Genomic DNA, 18,559 nt, shown 5'->3' on the forward strand with positions numbered 1-18,559 from the left:
GCCCCATTAGCATTCAGGCAGCATGCGCCTCCTCGCTTGGATGAGGTCACTAATAAGCCCCGCCCTGCATCTCAAGCCAGGGAGTATTGATTTCCTTTAATTGGATAGACAAATGAAAAGAGCGGATGAATAGCGTAGCATTCCTCCAAAGGCTGACTCTTTTGTCTTTAAATGAAACCACTTTCCAGGGCTGCCGTTTAGTCACCTGTGTCTTTCACACACAATAATGACTGTGTGCGCTTTCACGTAGCATCACAGCATCCCGAAAATCAGATAAGTAGATGAGGTTAGTGTCATGGATACACATGTTGTTGGACAGCGCCAATGTATTTCATCCCAGCAGCATGGCAGAAGTGTCAAATATTAAACTTAACACCTCTCTCGGAACAGCAGATAATATACCCTTACACCATTAAAGAGGTGGGTAATAACATGCTACATTTAGTCCGTTACACTTACTCGAGTAACATTTTTGAAAAATTGTACCTGAAAGCAGTTTGAATGAAGCATACTTTTTACTAGAGTATGTGACGAAACTATTCCCACTCTGTTACTGTGAAAGAATTTATACTATTATAGTTATCATGTTTAAAACATTCTCTTTCTTCTTCTCTCACAGTTTGCAAGGATCGATACGCCGCTCAGTACTTTGATTTATCCATTTGTGCATGCGCGATCTGTTTTTAGACTTCATCATCAAATAATGCGAAGGGCCCCATTGTGCCAATCCAACGTTATCACTAGTATTATTTGACTGTAATTCACCAATCACATGGCACAAGGCGGTCACATGACCGCACACGGACCACACAATCAAAGTGACTCATTTTGGAGAAAAAAAACTGTGCAAGTTTTTGTGACTGGACAAAACAAAATATTTCATCTCACTTCTAATGTGATTAAAACCTTGCGGTAAGTTGCAGATTCTCGCTCTCGTTCTCTCTCTCTCTCTCTCTCTCTCTCTCTCTCGCACACCCGGTTAGCAAAGACCTTCATGAAGTCAATTAAGTGAATAAAGCAAACAATATTTCTGTAGGGCACAAAGAATATGTTTTTGGGCAGTTTCAAATCGAAATAGTGGAAAGTGTGTATGAATTCCCATGTATTATAATTTTCATTTGATGTTTGTCCTCTGATTTTTATTTTTTTTTCTATTAGAAGTTACTCATGAGTTACTCGAATAGGTTTCTGATTGTACTTTCTTAGTCTTACTCAAGTAAAAATTTGTGGGGCTACATTTTATCGCCATAGACTATATTAGACTATCGCCAATGCAGGCAAGTTGGTGGGTCGAGTTTGTATTTTTCACGCAGAACTACCTGGGGAGAAAGTGGAAAATTTCTGGCGTTATTAGCAGTGTGAAAGGGGCTTCTTGTCATGCTACTAAACCGCTTCGACATGGAAGTGATAACGGTTGTGCATTTAAACAAGCATGTTGTTTTCATAAAGGTCATAAATAGTATAGTGCACTCGACCCTGGCACGGCTGATGACTGGAAATGCAAACGGCCGTTGATAAGGTCACTAATTAAATAGACTTTATTTATTTCAAGAAAACCCTCAGCGACCTTTCCTTCATGTCTTAGGGACATCAGCTCATGAGGCCTCTTGCCTACTGCTAAATGTTAAGGCTAGCTCAGTTATTTTGGGGTATGGAAATCTTTGAGGGCCCCCCCCTTAAATTTTGCTGTTATATAGCAGCCATTTGCTGCTCATGAAATTCTTGGAATTTTTGCAGATCAAAAAACAAAATACAGTGAAGAAAAGTATTTGAACACCCTGCTATATTGCAAATTCTCCCACTTAGAAATCATGGAGGGGTCTGAAACTCATCGTAGGTGCATGTAGGTGGATGTCCACTGTGAGAGAGATAATCTAAAAAGAAAAATCCAGAAATCCCAATGATTTTCGTGAAACAGCTGCAAATAAGTATTTGACCCTCTGAATTCTGACCCTCAAAGACCTGTTAGTCCGCCTTTAAAGTCCACCGTCACTCCATGTATTATCCTGAATCAGATGCACCTTACAAGCAGTAAGACCCAAACTTGTAACATGGCCAAGACCAAAGAGTTGTCCAAAGACACCAGAGACAAAATTGTACAACTCCACACGGCTGGAAAGGGCTACGGAGAAATTGCCAAGCAGCTTGGTGAAAAAAGGTCCACTCTTGGAGAGATCATTGGAAAATCGAAGAAGCTAAACATGATGGTCAATCTCAAATGCAAGATATCACCTCGTGGGGTCTAAATGATCGTTAGAAAGGTGAAAAATCAGCCAGGACTACACGACAGGACTTGGTCAATGACCTGAAAAGAGCTGGGACCACCATTTCCAAGGTGATCCTTTTGAGCTATTATAGCCTTGAGTTTTTGGAAATGATGCAACAAGTTCTTCGCAGATGGATTTGGGGACCACCTGTCATTCCTCCTTGCAGATACGTTCCAATTCTCTCACGTTGGAGGGTAAACTCAGACAACCATTTTAAAGTCTCTCTGGAGATGCTCAGTTGGGTTTAAGTCAGGGCTCTGGCTGGTTTACAGAGTTACAGGGTTAAAGTTAGAGTTGCTGTGAATCCACTCCTTCATTACTTTAGTTGTGTGGTGAGTGTCATTGTCTTGTTGGAAGGTGAACCTTTGCCCCAGTCTGAGGTCCTTAGCACTCTATCAGCCTATCCCAGTTTCTGCAACCTTACCGTGCCTTTATAAGGGTCTAAAAAAAAAAAAAAAAAAAAAAAAAAATATATATATATATATATATATATATATATATATATATACACATTTACTCCCTATTTATCTTTTAGTGTTATTCACTATTTTCATGCTTTATTTATCGTCTTGACGTCTAGGTAATAAGATGTTTCAAGTTGCCAACCTGCTGTGGGTCTCCCCTAGCAACCTCCCTCTCTCCCCTCCCCGATTTCCTTCCTTCCTTGACAAGATGTTTTAATTACACCATCCTTCCTTTCCATCATCATATTTTCCTCCACTCCATCGCCCCGAGCTGCAGCATCTAATTAATCCATGCAGATTTACAAACACCATCTTGACGATTCCCTCAGGAGACGGCTAGCAACGTGACAAACCGATGTCGCTTCACTTTGAAAATATCATACGCACATGGAAAAAGATGGGCCGTGATTTCTGAATGAACCTGAAAATTCACTATAACCTTTACGTGTTAATGGATTTATTAAAAATGCGGGGCGGGGCAGGGACTAGAAAATGTGGCCCATAGTTCAAAAAGTTGAGTGGTTGAAGAAAACTAACCTATTTAGTTGAGCAGTGTTATCTTTTTGCTTAATCAAAATAAGACATTTGCAAACATCTTTTTTTACTTTGTAAAACAATGATCAACAGCTGAGCCTGTTCACTGACACGTTCACCTGTTTTTGAATGAAGGGACAACAGTGGATTAGTAGAAAAACAATAATGGGCAACCTCCAGATAGACTTTAAAACACCTGCTCCAAGGCCTTAAGCGTTGTCCTCATTTGTGGTAGGAGCAGGACTTCTGCTGCACATTTCTTGAATGGATCCTGTTTCAAGAACCTTGCCATGAATAGCACGAATTGCACTCCGCGTCGCAGCAGTGTGACAAAAATTAAGCTTCTTCAACTGGTGTTGAATTGCAGTTGGGGACTGAAAAACTTCCAATTATTCATTTTCTGTACTGCTTATACTCACAAGGGTCACAAGGCTGCTGGACCCCCTCGCTATCTTCGGTCGAGACACAGGTACACCCTGAACTGGTCAGCAGCCAATCGCAGGCACATAGAGACAACCATTTGCACTCACATTCACACCTATGAGCGATTTACTCGCCAGCGAACCTACCTTGCATGTTTTTGGAATCTTGGGAGAAACCGTAGTACCCGGAGAAAACCCACGCAGGTATGGGGAGAACATGCAAACTCCTCAGAGGCAAGGCAGACTTTGAACCCGGATCTTCGGATCTGTGAGGCAGTCGTCCACTGTGCCGCCACCTTCTCCTAATGACTTTCTGAATTCCATCCGAAAGGGATGTTTATTAAAAAAAAAATAAAATAAAAAAAGACATTGTGTCCATTTGTGTTGCAGGGTCCCTCCGGAAGCATGGAGCTGATGGAAACTGCATTCTCCAAGACGCTGGGAGAGCTGGTGAATCTGCACCTCCACCACCAGAACAGCATCCCCGTCTTCACCTCTGCTCTCACCATCGATCTCTTTGGACGGCAGACCATTGTCGCCTAACGCCGTGCTTCAGCTTTTTTATTTCTTTTTTTTTTGTACGCTTTTCAGTTTGCGTTTTCCTTTTGTAATGTTTTTTTTCGTGCTTCCGAGTATTTAAATTCAGAATAACTTGAACATTTAACAGCACTATCTCTGGGCTGAGACTAGTTGGTCACCTGGTGGTGAATCGAGTCTCCACTGGTTGCAGAGACCGTGAGAGCTCTGTGGTGTCACCTGGAGACTAGCCGCTTTGCTAGAGAGTAGTGGTGAAATCAAATGTTTGATTTCATTGAACATCTTTTGGGAACTCCTCTGTCCGCTCTCTATTGATAGAAAGTTGCTTTAGAATTTAACATTATCATTTACCCGCATTCACGCAGCATAACCCCCAAAAAAAGCATTTTGCAAGGTGCTTAATGTCGTTTTAAACAGATAAAAAGTTTTGACTGAGGTGTTCGTCATCCTCTTGATTTCATCATCTCATCAACGATGAGCATCCTCACCGATAGCTCGCCAATATTCGTGAACTGCCAGAATGTTGTTGAGCTTAGTGACTGCACATACTGTGACCGCACACTCCCAGACGTCCTCGCAGAGCCGAAAGCAATTTTGAAAGGTCCCCTTTTAAGACTACATCATCATCTGTAGCCAATAAATCTGGAAAGGTAATTCAGCTGCATGTTTAATGCACCACAACACTTGGGGATGCTGTTTTTTTTCCCCCTTCTTCCCCATAGAGAAGAGTTGAACGCCCGCAGGACGACCCATCACTACTTCTTCTTCTTCTTCCTCCTTTCTTCACCTTCTGTTGATGTGAGCATCTCTCCCTCTTTTTCCTCGTCAGATAAAGTCCCAGCAGAGATGCACACAGCAGCTGTCGTGTTGAAGTGCAGCTTTTGGTTTCTTCGTTTTATTTTTTTTAGTGAAAGATGTGATTGGCCAATAAATAAGATTTGATCGAACCAACCAACCGACCAATCCCAGGTGTTGTATGTAATGGCCGACATGTAAAATAACCAATAAAAACTAAGCAATAATTAGTGTACAGTGTTTGGATGATTACTTCGGAAATGCAATGGACCTTTCCGACCTGTCAATCCCTCGTACACTAATAGCCAATCAGAAAGCCGTGTTGTCTTAACCTCTGGCTTGACACGCCCCTCTCACCGTATTCTCCCACAAGCAATGCTGGTTGTCAGTAGCATGCGCTTGGAAAAGTTAATGTTACGAAGAAAGTGGTCCTCAGATGCGCTTGGGGAACGTGCAATTCTGATGACAGATATGCGGTTGGGTTACAAAGTGCCCGGTCGATTCATTTTCCAAAGCCTAAAACACAGTTGACGTAGTATCTAGGATGGATTAAGGCTTGGGGAAGACCGCACGTACAACTAAATGTGAACAATATCAACAAACACGAGGCTGTATGTTCGAAGGTAAGTGAGGGAGAATCTCTGAGTTTGATTTCATTATTATCAGTGCTTTATATATTGCAGAACACCTTTCACTTTCTTAGTGTAAATGTAGTATGTCGTGTCAAATGAATACACCCACTAACTCAAAGACTACAATGATATTACTCGTAGTCTTTGCAAGTAAAAAGTACTCACCCTGCTTTACATGGACAGGACGATTCCACTATTTTATCCTATTAGATTTCAATTTGAAGTTTGTGAGGTGTCGAACTTTTTTTGCATTGATCGCCAACATTTCGCTGTAACTCTGACATTGCGTACTGCTCTGTCCAAAATCTTGATTCCGTGTACATATCCTTACGTGGAATAGTTCAGACCTCTCTGTAGAACTCTCTTGGACAGGTCTGACTCATTTGGCAAAAAACATATCCCAATATTATCTGGAATATGCGATAAAGAAACGACTTCAAACATGTTCTGTTCCATCGCCATTTTGTAAGCTTGTGGGACATGGCTAAGGTGGTGGAGCTTAAGATCGCCATCGGAAAGGTCCATTGTTTGCAAGTACAAGTAACCCTGTTCATAGTAGTGCATGACTATTTTAGTTAGTTACTCGAAGATTTTGATCACTTTGAAATTTAGAACGAATGAGAAATGGTTGAGGACATATCCACAGTAGTAAACAAGCTTATTTTTTTAAATGAATAGTGGAAATGCACATTTTCAACTCTTTGGTTTTTATCATTTACAGATCATGAACCTGCATATGAGAGACATTGCCTCGTGACATAGAGGCAAACAGCGAAAGAGCAGAGGCAACTGAGCTCAATGAGAAATAACAGATGGATAATAGATTTAGTATATAGTTAAAAAAAATTGTGGAATCTTATTTTAAAAGTTTTTTTTCTATACAGTCCCCCCATTTAGTAGGAAAGAGATATATATGTGTGAACTCTTGAATATTTTACTACCATCTCCTGCCCACGCCACAGTTAGTACCCTCCTTGGATACTTCATTTTTAACCTAACCTAACCTAACCTAACCCTAACAACAACCCCAACCAAATTCCATCACCGACTAAAATAATCTCTAGCTGAATACCAACAATATTCACCCAAACCCCAACCATAAAAAAACAAAACCTTAATACCAAGCCCAGGACAATTTGGAACCCGAACCCTAACCCAATTCCAAGAAGAATACTAACCCAAAGGGCTGGCCCTAAAGGAAACCCGGCCCTAACCTAATTCCAGCCATAAGAACTGCAATTTCTAGAATGATAAAGAAAAGCCTTAGACCAGCTCTAACTACTTGTCATTAAACCTAACCATATCTTAACCTCTAACCCTAGTACAATATGAACTCATACCCCAGTGTGACTTTGAACGTTTCCTGAAATTTGTAAGACGTAAAATTAAAATCTTTGAAAAGGATTTCTTAACCACGTGCGGTGGAATCCGGTAAAATCCGAGTGGAATTGACAATCTCTATTGATGAGAGAATTTAAAGCCCAAGTGTCATCCCTATAAACATTCTAAAATAGATATTGCAATGAAAAATACATGTTACATTATTTACTTCGATGTCTATATGAAAAAATTAATATGAGCGGAGAGCGCGTCATCCATGCGCAAAGTTGGGAAGTGTCATTTGACATCCAAGTGGTCGCCATGTTGGCTGCATCACCTGCCCGTGATGTCACCCCGGACATTCGCCATTGAAAACACACTGTGGCCCCTACTGTGGAAGACGAACACGTCTCTTCTGACACGGAACCTCTTTTTGATGAGGAGAACATCTCACAACCGAGTGAAGTTACTGGGGCAATATTACCCTTTTGTTTCGATTTAAATGATATCCGGATGATGTCCAAAACACCTCCCCACCCGATCCACCACCACACGGCAGTGATAAAAACGACGCCTGCGAGCAATGACGACGTCGCGGCCAAACCGCCTCCCTGTCCGGTCCACTTTCGCAGCGGAAATGAGGCACCGCAGCCCAACCGCGACGAGCCACCCCGGCCGACGAGGCCGGTGGCCAGCTCGCCCTTCTCGACAAGGTTTGTGGCGATTCACAAGGCCTGCAGAGTCCGTCGTTCAGCGGCTGCTGCACGGAAGTACCTCTGATGTGCACATCGACACATTTAGCACCCCTGACTTACGGGTTACGCCTCCCTCAACTATTGTTTTTTTTTTTTTTTTGTAGCCGTATACACACACCTACCTGTCATTTGTAACCCAGGAAGTTCTTGTCCTTTGCACCTGTGCAATCCATTTTTCACGACGAACCGGGTCTTTTTGAAAAGTATGAAGAGCAAATCCATCCTCCCGAGGGTTCGAGCAATATCCAGCAATACAACAAGCCGGCATTTTAGCTGACACGAAGGAACAACAAGCTCACTTCCCGGAGGTAAAACTAATAGAAACAAACAAGCCCACTTGAGGACGGTCCTGCCATGTATGTCACTTCCTGCTTCTTCGGGAAAACAAGTCCCTCGAGAGGATTTTCATGGGGGGAATTACAAAAAGCAGAGGACTATACTGTATGTCAAAATCATGTTTCGTGGTGAAAAAATGGCTGGGTCCATACCGACTGCCGTTTTTCATTCATAATATCCTAAAAATCATGCATTTCATGACAATGGACCTTTAAAACAGATCACAAGGTCCAACAACAGACATTCCTTGTCAAGTGCTAATGGGCAACTCCTCATGTAACACTTTCAGAATGACTCAAACGATGAAGCCCTCGTGACTATAAGCCATTCTCTCACAAACTTGTAACCTTAACAAGAACCTAACTTAACCCATGGTGATGAGACATATTCTCACCCATCCACCCACAAGCAGATCTTTGACCGAGTTCAGATCATTTCTTGCACATGTTAAGTGCTCCGGAAAGATTTCTATTTTACAACGGCCGTGTTTGACAGAGCGTAAAAAAGTCAGACGTATTATTTTGTTCGCATTAAGGATGCTCGGTTTGAGCCAGTGAAAAATTAAATGACAGTTTCACTTTCCCGCGATGAAGGCCTCATTCTATCCTGTCGCCGTGGTAACAACACACAGTGAGTTAAAAGTCAAAATCTAGACCAAGATTGCACCTTACATGAATTCTGCCTAGGAACGAAAAGCAAAACATGATCCTAACCGACGAGAACCTGTAAACCTGCTCTAAGCCAAACCCTACGAAAACCCACGCACCTAACCCTAACCCTGAAGAACCTGAACACAACCCCAGCGAAAACCTCAAGATCAAAAACCTTCACACCTCCCCTACACCTTCTTCTTCTACTTTTCCTTTCGACATGTCCCAATTAGGGGTCGCCACAGCGTGTCATCTTTTTCTCTCTAAGCCCATTTCATGCATCTTCCTCTCTGACACCCACTGTCCTCATGTCTTCCCTCATAACATCCATCAACCTTTTCTTTGGTCTTCCTCTCGCTCTTTTGCATGGCAGCTCCATCCTCAGCAGCCTTCTACCAATATACTCAGTCTCTCGCCTCTGGACATGTCCAAACCATCGAAGTTTGCACTGTCTAACCTTGTCTCCAAAACCTCCAACTTTGGCTGTCCCTCTCATAAGCTAATTTCTAATCCTAACCAACCTGCTCACTCCGAGCGAGAACCTCAGCATCTTCATTTCTGCTACCTCCAGCTTCTTCAGATCCACCGTCTCTCATCCGTACCTCACCACTGCTTTATAGACTTTGCCCTTCATCCTACCGGAGACTTTTCTGTCACATAGTACACCAGACACCTTCCACCAACTGTTCCACCCCACTTGGACCAGTTTCTTCACTTCCTTAACACACTCTCCATTGATCTCTATTGTTGACCCCAAGTATTTGAAGTCGTCCACCCTTGCCCCAATACTAATGTACCAGAAACCATAGTCCAGATAGTGCCCAAACACAATCCTGCTTAGCAACAAAAGATTTTGTTTGTCCAGGAACACAGACGAGGGAAAGAAAGGTATATTTTTATTGTGCTCTTTTAATCGTTTGACAAGAAAGAAAGACAGAAAGAAAAAGAAAGACAGGAAGGAAGCGAGAACAAAAGCATCGGACTCATTTCCATCTCTTCGCCGAGGAATTCCCGGCGTACGTGGGAAAAAAAAAAAACCGAGAACCGCTGAATTCCACTTTCAAGGCATTCCCATTCTCCAAAAGTACGGAGACTCACTTGTGACCTCGGAGAAAACGAGTCCAACCAAAAAGCATGTAGTAGTACATCATAGCTACGTTGACAATACTGAACAATTGTCTCTCTGGTTATAAAACGGCAGTCAGTAAACAAGGGCAAAAAAAGCAAGTTGTCAGTTTGGAAAGCAAAAAGTTGACAAGAAACGCAAGAAAAGTGATTATCTTTTTAAGGCTGCTGTTGAGTAGAAGCCACAATCCGGCTGTCACTGCCTTCCTCTGCACTTTGCCCTGCAGAAAATACACAATTACTTCCCTTTTGCATTCTCATGAGAATTGAGTTTCACACGGTATGGAGAGGTTAGCAAATGGGAGCTTGAAAAACGATGCAAGGAGTCATTTCACAGCATTTAGGCTGGGGGGCTGGGGGGAGGGATCTCATTTAAATCAGCTTTTTCTTTTATTATGAAAAATACATTACTTTGAAATACACCGTGAAACCTCCAACCTGAATTGTGCAGGAAGAAGACAATTGTAAGAAAATATAGTTCTAAAGTTTCACTCTAAGGACCTCAATGCCAAGACTACCCTAAGCCCAAACCCAACAAGAACCTTAAACCCATTCATAACTGTAGCAAGAACCCTTCAAAATAACAAGAACCCTGACAGTAGAAAGTGAAATGCATTTTTTTTTTATGACAATTGAAATCCATGACTCATTTCTCTTGTATTTTTGTACATACCGCATGCAACCAAATTCTCATGAGAACATGCAAATTTGATATCTTGGAAGTTTTTGGATAGTATTTTTTCCCTAACCCTATCGGTAAGAACACACTTTTTACATTCCTACAACACCACTGTTCCTTCAGAAAAGAACATTAATTTTCTGAAAAAAATGTTTCAACTGATGATCATAAATGCTCAATTGAGTCAAACAGGGACGATTCCGGCCCTTTTATTATCGAAAAACTTGTTCAATTCAGCTGTTTGCAAAGAATACATTCACCTGCGTTTGCGGCTGAGTATGTAAAGTTTGTTCACTGTGTGTTGGTGTGTGTGTGTGTGGGTGGGGGGGTGGTCTGCGAGGATTTGTCAATTGGTTTGGCACAGTACTTTGGTCTTGAGAATGATTGGCGACTTGAAAAGGTGACGCCTCCTTGTGCAAATCTATCGGTTGGCAAATCGTCGATGTTGGTATAAAGAAGAGAAGGGGGAGGAGGAAGTGTGTGTGTGTGTGTGTGTGTGTGTGTGTGTGTGTGTGTGTGTGTGTGTGTGTGTGTGTGTGTAAGTAAGTAAGTAAGTAAGTTATGATTTGTCAAGTTTGGCACAATGGCACCACAGTGGAAGAACCAGAAAGTCAGAAAGAAAAACGGGGGGGGGGGGGGGGGGAATAAACACAGTTCCAAACTGGATGATGCTGTTGCGATGAGACACAGTAGAGCTACGGCATCCCCCCCAAAAGAGTTCTAAGCTCTTTTTTGCCCCTTGAAAGTTTTTGATTTTTTTTTTTTTTTTCAAACAGTGCAGTTTTTCCCATGTTTTTTGGGGGGAGTTCGAGGTGGGGTGGTTGGGGGGAATTCAAGACATTCATTAGATTTTTTTTTTTTTTTAAAGTACTTGAGATAAGTAACTAACTCTGGGTTGGGGGGTAAAGTCTGAACCTCAGTTGCAAGTATGTAGCACGTTCTAGAACCTTGTCGCACAGTCTCACTGACCCTTGTCGTAGTCCTCCTCATAGAAAGGGTTGCGGTCTTGTGTCCCATGCCGTCAAGTCCCGTTCCACATTTAAATAAACGTGGAAGATCATAGGAACATTAAGAAGATAAGAAGGATAATACATATTATTAATAACGATGAGGATAATAGTCTTTTTTTTTTTTCCAAAATCTTGAAATTGTGTTTATAAAACTGTTTGGCAAGGAGAAACCAGAAGAAGAGTTTGTCATGTTAAACAGTGCTCGCTGTCACACGTGTAAATTTTGCCCCTTTCCTGCTGCATATAACCAGCAGCGCAGGTTTGAGGTGGTTGCGTTTCCACTGAAAAGAGGATTCCGTAGTCTCCAGAACGAGGGCCACCTATTGCTCGCTACAGTATGCTAATGTTGGCATGTGCTTGACGTGGTTCTTTTTCTACTCTAACTAGTGCTGCAAAGTCTTTATCCAAAAGGAGACTAAGGGCAAAAGGTAAATGGGCCACTGAAGAGCTTTATACTGTAGGCATGGCAACAGATTACGTTAATGAGAACAAGGGTCCTCAACACATGGCCACGCTAAAGAGATTTATTTTATTCAGGGTTGCAAGAAAAACGGCTCTTAGTGTGTAACCTGCGGTCATAAAAATAAATACAAACTTGATCCAAGAGTACCTCAAGAGGCCCCATAACTCACTGGTTCGACCATTGGTTTGGTAAACCAGGGGTCGTGAGTTCGTATCTCACCGGGGCGTCAGGAAGGGCATTCGGCGTAAAAACTGTGCCAAACAAATATGAGCGTTCATCTGAGATGTCACGCTGTGGCCACCCCGAATGGGACAAGCCGAAAGAAATTTACTTACTATCCAAGAGTAGCTCATGGGGTGCTGCAGGAAATTGGAAACCGTGGAGTAAAATGGTGCAGGCCAATGGCAACAGGCTATGCTCGTGTTATGTGCACGTTTATGGTGAATCTGCCAAACCAAAAAGCAACCAGCTTGGCTTACGTGGAAACAGGGTACCAGACAAGACCAAAGGCCGCTGCAGCAAACTGGACACTATGGAGTTTAATACAGGTGTGGCAACTGTGTGTGGTGATGATGTTTGCGTAACCAAAGAGATCAGAGGTGGTTTACACGGACTACCCCAGTACTGGAAGCGTTTTTCCCCAGTGGAAAAGCATCAATAGCGAGTCACATGTGGGTACAGAGCAAGGGAAACTTGGCACGAGCATTGTGTGGCGAACCGTCCCGAAAGAAAATTCAAATTGGTCCCTCAAAAAGTCAGTCACTTCGCCCCTCATTTTGGTTTCCAAAAAAAAAAAGAAGACAAACTCTCCTAAAAAGCAAAGATTTCCAGACTGGGTGCCAACCTTTTCTCCCTCCCCGATGAAAATGTAGAAACAGCTACATAAGTTTGAGCTATGAGTTCCATTAGAGTAGAAAACAAAGAATCTCGAAGTTACGATTTATGTGTTGAGTATAACACCAAATTGCTCCCATCTGTTTTTGATTTTTCAGATCCTGGTTATGGGTTTTTTGTGTTTGGTATTTACAGGTCTTCCACAGTGTTGTTGTCGCTGCTCCTCAGGCCTTCTGCTGGGCTGACACCCCCTTCCAGTAGTCCAAAATGTCGTGCAGATCTTCATCCTTGGCAAACTGGACCTTCCGGCGAAGCGCATGCCCAGCTGCCACATAGCCTTCGTCCTCCATGGATGCCTGCCGGTGCCTCTTCCGGTGAAGCTTAAAGCGCTCCCACAGGCCCAAGGTGGGGGTGCACAGGAGCCCTTCCTCTTCTTCCTCTTCTTCTTCCTCCTCGGGGCTGGAGCAGTAGCTGAGGTTGTGGTACTGGGGTGAAAGGGCATAATGGGGGGCCAGCTGCGAGTAGGCCAGCTCTCTCTGTTTGGCCTGCCGGCCGAGGGTAAGCGGGTCCAGGACGGAGGGCTTGCGTCCACCGGGGTGGTAGTGGAGCTCTTGCATGATCTGCGGGTTGTGCTGCAGTTCCTGAGAGCCAGGGTATGAATGCCGGTGCTCGTGGTACTGCCGGATCCTCTGGGCCTCAGCTCGCAGGATGGCGGCAGCCGGGTTTACCGTGCGGACCGAGTCCTCGCCAGCCCTGTCACTGGGTGAGCTCCTCTCAATGTATCGAGTCTCTGAGGAGTGGTATGCCCCTTCTGAATGGAATGAACGGGGACTACGGGTTGAGCCGGGGGATGAGGAGGTGCTGGGCCTCTTGGAGGTTACGGGGGCTTCCATGCTATGATGCCTCTGCAGGGAATGGTGGTATCCTCGGCCCCCTCGTCCGCCTTTGTAGACCGGGGAGAGGAACTCGCCACTTTGGTCTCCTCCTTGCTCAGAGAGGAGCACTAGCTGTGGCTCAGCGGTAGACACAGCCCCGCCACCAGCTGATGAAGGGGACTTGATGCCCTGCTGGAAGGAGGTAGACTCGGATTTGAGGGCATCAATGCAGTTGTTGATGATCTGGTTGACCTTGTCCACTTCCTTGGCGATGGTGGAGATCTCGGCCACAGAACCCTGGGGGTTGACCTGGGGTGACGTCTCCCGCTCCCTCTCCACCCCAGACCCTCGCACCTCCATGTAATTGAGCTTGGCGGGCTTGTGTACTGGTGTCTCGACCACCTCCTGTAGCTGGTAAGGATCTATGTCAGTCCCCTGAGGCAGATAGGGCATCCGGGACAGACTGTCCCCACCGGGGGGAAGCTTCTGAGAAGTAGGAGCACTGCCACCCTCCATATCCCCTTCGTTGCCATACTTGAGCTCTATCAAGGTCCTCTGGATCCGGCTCATCTTGCGCTCTTTCTCCTCCGTGATCCTCTTCCGTCTCAGGCAGTGGACCACCAGACCCAGGAAGAGGAGCATTCCAAACAGGCAGCCAAGGATGGTCATGATGTAGTGGGTTGCCGACGACTGATTGGCGATCCTTTCTGGTCTGGTCCCACGACCTGTCGATATGGTCAAACAGGTGTGGTTGAAACGCAGGGAGTTGCGAATTGAGGCCACACAGTACGTATAGTCCGTGTTGGCTTTTAGGTTAGTCAGCTCAATGTCCTGCCTCTGGTACTTCAGATTCTGGATGTCGGTGAAGAAGCTGTTGTTGTACAGCATCAAAATATACATCTTCCGGTACGGGTGTGGGATCTCTACCGTGATAACAGCGCTGGAGTGCAGCACCTGCTTCAGCGTCATGATGGGATTAATCTCAGTGAAGATTGTGTGGTATATGACTTCATCGGGCGGCGTTCCAGAGGCGCAATCATCCAATCCGCAGGGGGAGAAGTCTGGCGATAGCGTGGTGGCATCTAGCAGGCCATTGATGTAGAAGGCGGTGGAGTTGCTGCCGTCCTCGGTGCACACGAGGCCAAGAACGTGCAGGGCGTTGCGTTGGGCTGGGGCGCGGGGGTTTTGGCTCAACAGGTTGTAGCCGGAGAAGCCGTGAGGGGCGTCGCACGCCATACGTTCGCTGGTCCGGTTGGGGAAGGAGGCGAGCCAGCGCAGGAATGGCAGAAGCTCACAAGAACAGTTGAAGGGGTTGGTGTACAGCTCGCAGGTGGTCAGCTTGGAGAGCCCAGAGAACAAACTACCATCCAACACCTGGATCCTGAGGAACACACAAGAATATATAGCATGTATTTTTTTTTTTATTATTTTTTATTATTACTTGTTGAAACCCATCCTGTTCAGGGTCACAGGCAAGATACTCTGTTGGACTGATTATCATTCTCCCATTTGAAAGGTACCTGTTCATGGATAGGTCAATATTCTCGATGTTGGGACACTCCCAGAAAGTGTTGGGCGTGACGGTCTCAATGAGGTTGGCCTGCAAGTAAAGGTACTGCAGCTTGCCCAGGCCTCGCAGCATTCCCTCCGTCAGGTTCCTCAGCTTGTTGAAGCCCATCTGGAGAACCTTGGGGGGAGGTAGGAGAGATGGTGGGAAAAAGGGAGGGGGGTGGATGGATGGGGGAAGACAAGTGGGATTATTGGTAATCTCCGGCAAGATACCGCGCAGAGAGGTGCCGGCTCAGCACACTCTTGATGTTTTACATGATTATCCAAGCTCAAGTCTTTGCGTCCTCTCCAGTTTGCATGTCACTCGCTGGTAAGAGGAAGAGGAAGTTCTTGGTCACGTTTATCTTAATTTGTCATTTTAACCACGTTAATGCAGTTATTGACCTCTTCACTTGTGACAAGACAATGTTGCCACTAACCGTGCGTCAATACGTCATTTTATTCTTCAGCCTTATGTTAGTGCCACAATTTCCCTCATAACGTTTTTTCCAGTGCAGTCACAACAACGAGGTATAAATGCCATCAGTCAATTTATCAATCTGACCTTGTGTTTTGCAGCATTATTTTTTACCATGTGTCAACGCTGCCACTTTCCTTGTCACTTTAACTGTGTGTTAATGTCATACCTTGTCACTTTAACCGCGTGTCAATATGATCGCTCAACCTGTCACTATTCCCGTGTGTCAACGCTGCCTCACCTGGAGGTTGAACTGCGCCGAGAAGGCGCCGTCTTCCACGTAGCTTATGTCGTTCTTGGTGAGGTTCAGGTAGGTGAGGTTGCCGAAGCGGCTGAGCGAAGAGTAGTGCACCGAGCGGATCTTGTTCTCGTTCAGCCTCAGGTCCACGATAGTGCTGCGGTCAGTACACATGTATCGTTCAAAGACTCGGCTCGGGTCGGCCCGTCAATCAAAGTCGAGCCTGAACCGCAATTACCTATTGATGTGAGCCGGGATGGCCTCGTAGGGTGGCTGGTTCATGCTGCAGATGGCCAACCACACGAAGCCCTTCTCACCCTCAATGAGCCAACAGTCGGCCGTTGCCGCTGGCAACTGCACGATGGAAAGCAAAGCGAGCCAGCCCAGGAACGAGCCGACGGCGGGCGAAAACTCCCTGCTGGTGTTCCGTCTTGGCCGGTGGGCCTGATAAATTGTCGCCGCTCTATCCATTGGAGGAAGTGACCCGCGGATGCACGAAAACAGGAAGTAAGTGAAGGGAACCGAAGAAGAATGGAGGCTTCAACCACTTCCAGGTTGTTAATTTCAGGTGAAACGTGGTCCCGGTTGGTCAGTCCTCATGTCCTTAACGGCCCTGATCCTTTTTGATTGAAGGAGCACTTCTTCTCGTGCTTCCTCATCATCAAAACCCCGGTGTGGACTGGATCCCTGGAGGTGAAGAGAACACAGAAGTAAGTGAAGCTACGTAACGATTGCTCAAAACATTATTTTCGTCCGACAAAATCAACAGGATTGGAGTGCTTTACATAGAGGAATTACATGTTTGGTGGACTACAGGATGTGTCGCTGACACTTGACTCATTAAAACAAAGTTAAGAACACAAAGGTGTTCTGAGTATGTACCTTCCTGGAATCAAAATTCACTGCCTTCTGGCTTTAGGGCTCCTAGGTCGGTACGAAGAACAGAAGCACCTCAGACAATTGGCTCATTAAAACTAAGTTAAGTCAACTGCTTTGTCTGAACAGTATTTTGAGTCTTTTGTTTTTCTGGAAAAAAAAAATGTTAAAATCAACAAAGTCAAAGTTGTGGCATAATCTCGAGTTTGGCGTATGACTCATTAAAACAAAGTAACGACAATCAACTCTTGTTGTGTCAAGGTCAGAGCGGGAGAGGCAGCGCGTGTCTGGAAAACGACGTAACATGTCGCAGACACTTTGGTCCACTTAAACAAAGTTAAATAAACAAATGTCAAATCAGTTTTGACAGTCGAGTTTTTGATGGACGCTTTTGTCAGGCAATGGCGAGCTTGGGTTCAAAACACGACGTGATAAATGGTGTACTTATTGGCCATTTAATTAAACCGTGTGTTGACGCCACATAAATGAGAATAAGGGCAATCGCATCATAACAACGCGTGATTAATTTTAATGCATTAGTGCGCACACAAGTACCTGCGGATGATTGCTAGCATTGCTGTTAACCTCCGGCTAGTGTGGTACAGTGAAAATAGATGAACCGTTGGTGGATGTTTTAAAATGTAGTATTAAAATTAAAAAAAAAATACACAGGTAATAGTACCCAAAAAAATTTTAATAAAAACTGAAAGTACATCGAAATAATTCTAAAGTGTCTATTTTATTTTTTATTTAAAATGCTAAAATTCAAATAAAGTAAATAGACAAATGCCAATTAATATTACAATAATAAAAAACAAAGTTAATATTTTAAAATAAATTAAATATGAATTAAACGGATTATGAAACTATGTGATTATTAAAATGTTACATACTGACAAGAATATTTAAATAATAAAAATAGCAACAAATTAAAATAATACAAATAATGAAGCAACTTGAACTCAAAATAAAAATGTCAAATCAAATAAAACAAAAAAAAAAATGTTCATGCTGGTGTCCAAAGCATATCAAACAAAATATTTTGCAGTCAAATCTTGGAATGTGAAACATTCTCCTGTTGAAAAGAAAACTACTATTACTCACTTTGAAAAGGCAAACAAATATGCTCCAAACCTAAAATAGTACCATTTAAGATTTTTAATTGTGCTGCTGGTTTTGAAACTGTATTTTGGCTCGTCCTGCGAAGTGATTCAAGTATTCCGCGTTACAATCTATGTCTCAGTTTTTCTTTTGGTTGCCAGCAGCCACGACGGCGCCGTGTAGTTTTGCTCGCTTCAAGCTCGAAAGAGGAGTCGAAAGGCTCTGACGGAAGAACGCGAGGTGAACCGGCAGAAGAATTTTTCTGCGCCTCATCCTTCTCTTTTGCGGCCTTCTCGACATCCTCCGTTCCACCTCAGAGTTCGTCCCCTTCTCCTTTCTGAGCTCGCCCCCTCGCTACTGCTGTAATCTGATTACCTTCGCCGAGGATCTTGAAGGGCTGTTGCTACGGAAACGGCTTGGTTACGGTCCACATGGGTTCGTCATGTTGCGCTTTTGAACGTTAAATTTGGCTTGTGTTTTTCTCCTGCGTGTCGGGTCACGTCTAACGCTGAAGAATACTGGCGCAGAAATTGTCGTCAGAAGTGGGAGCCAAGGATTGTGCAGCCTCAGAGTGCAAGGTAAAAATCATTTTTGCCAATTCCCCAAAAAGTGGGAATCCA

At 44.2% G+C, this 18,559-nt stretch overlaps 2 protein-coding genes across 6 annotated transcripts in view; one reads left to right on the forward strand and one right to left on the reverse strand.

Annotated features, from left to right (window-relative positions):
- The window catches only part of mad1l1 (mitotic arrest deficient 1 like 1), a 45,406-nt gene extending 40,160 nt beyond the window's left edge, over positions 1–5,246 (forward strand). The window contains exon 18 of the mRNA XM_061830310.1: positions 4,078–5,246. Within this exon, the coding sequence (XP_061686294.1) occupies positions 4,078–4,230 (153 nt within the window). The 3' untranslated portion in view covers positions 4,231–5,246. The remainder of the gene's footprint in view (positions 1–4,077) is intronic.
- A 4,364-nt stretch (positions 5,247–9,610) lies between these two features.
- The window catches only part of LOC133506220 (protein ELFN1-like), a 120,376-nt gene continuing 111,427 nt past the window's right edge, over positions 9,611–18,559 (reverse strand). For all 5 annotated transcript variants that reach the window (XM_061830147.1, XM_061830148.1, XM_061830146.1 and 2 more), the window contains 4 exons: positions 16,201–16,649; positions 15,966–16,119; positions 15,219–15,385; positions 9,611–15,079 (listed from right to left, as the gene is read on the reverse strand). In XM_061830147.1, the coding sequence (XP_061686131.1) occupies positions 13,048–15,079; positions 15,219–15,385; positions 15,966–16,119; positions 16,201–16,433 (2,586 nt within the window). In that variant the 5' untranslated portion in view covers positions 16,434–16,649 and the 3' untranslated portion in view covers positions 9,611–13,047. The remainder of the gene's footprint in view (positions 15,080–15,218; positions 15,386–15,965; positions 16,120–16,200; positions 16,650–18,559) is intronic.

The sequence above is a fragment of the Syngnathoides biaculeatus genome, chromosome 9, assembly GCF_019802595.1.
Source record: "Syngnathoides biaculeatus isolate LvHL_M chromosome 9, ASM1980259v1, whole genome shotgun sequence".
In the NCBI taxonomy this organism is placed as follows: Eukaryota; Metazoa; Chordata; class Actinopteri; order Syngnathiformes; family Syngnathidae; genus Syngnathoides; species Syngnathoides biaculeatus.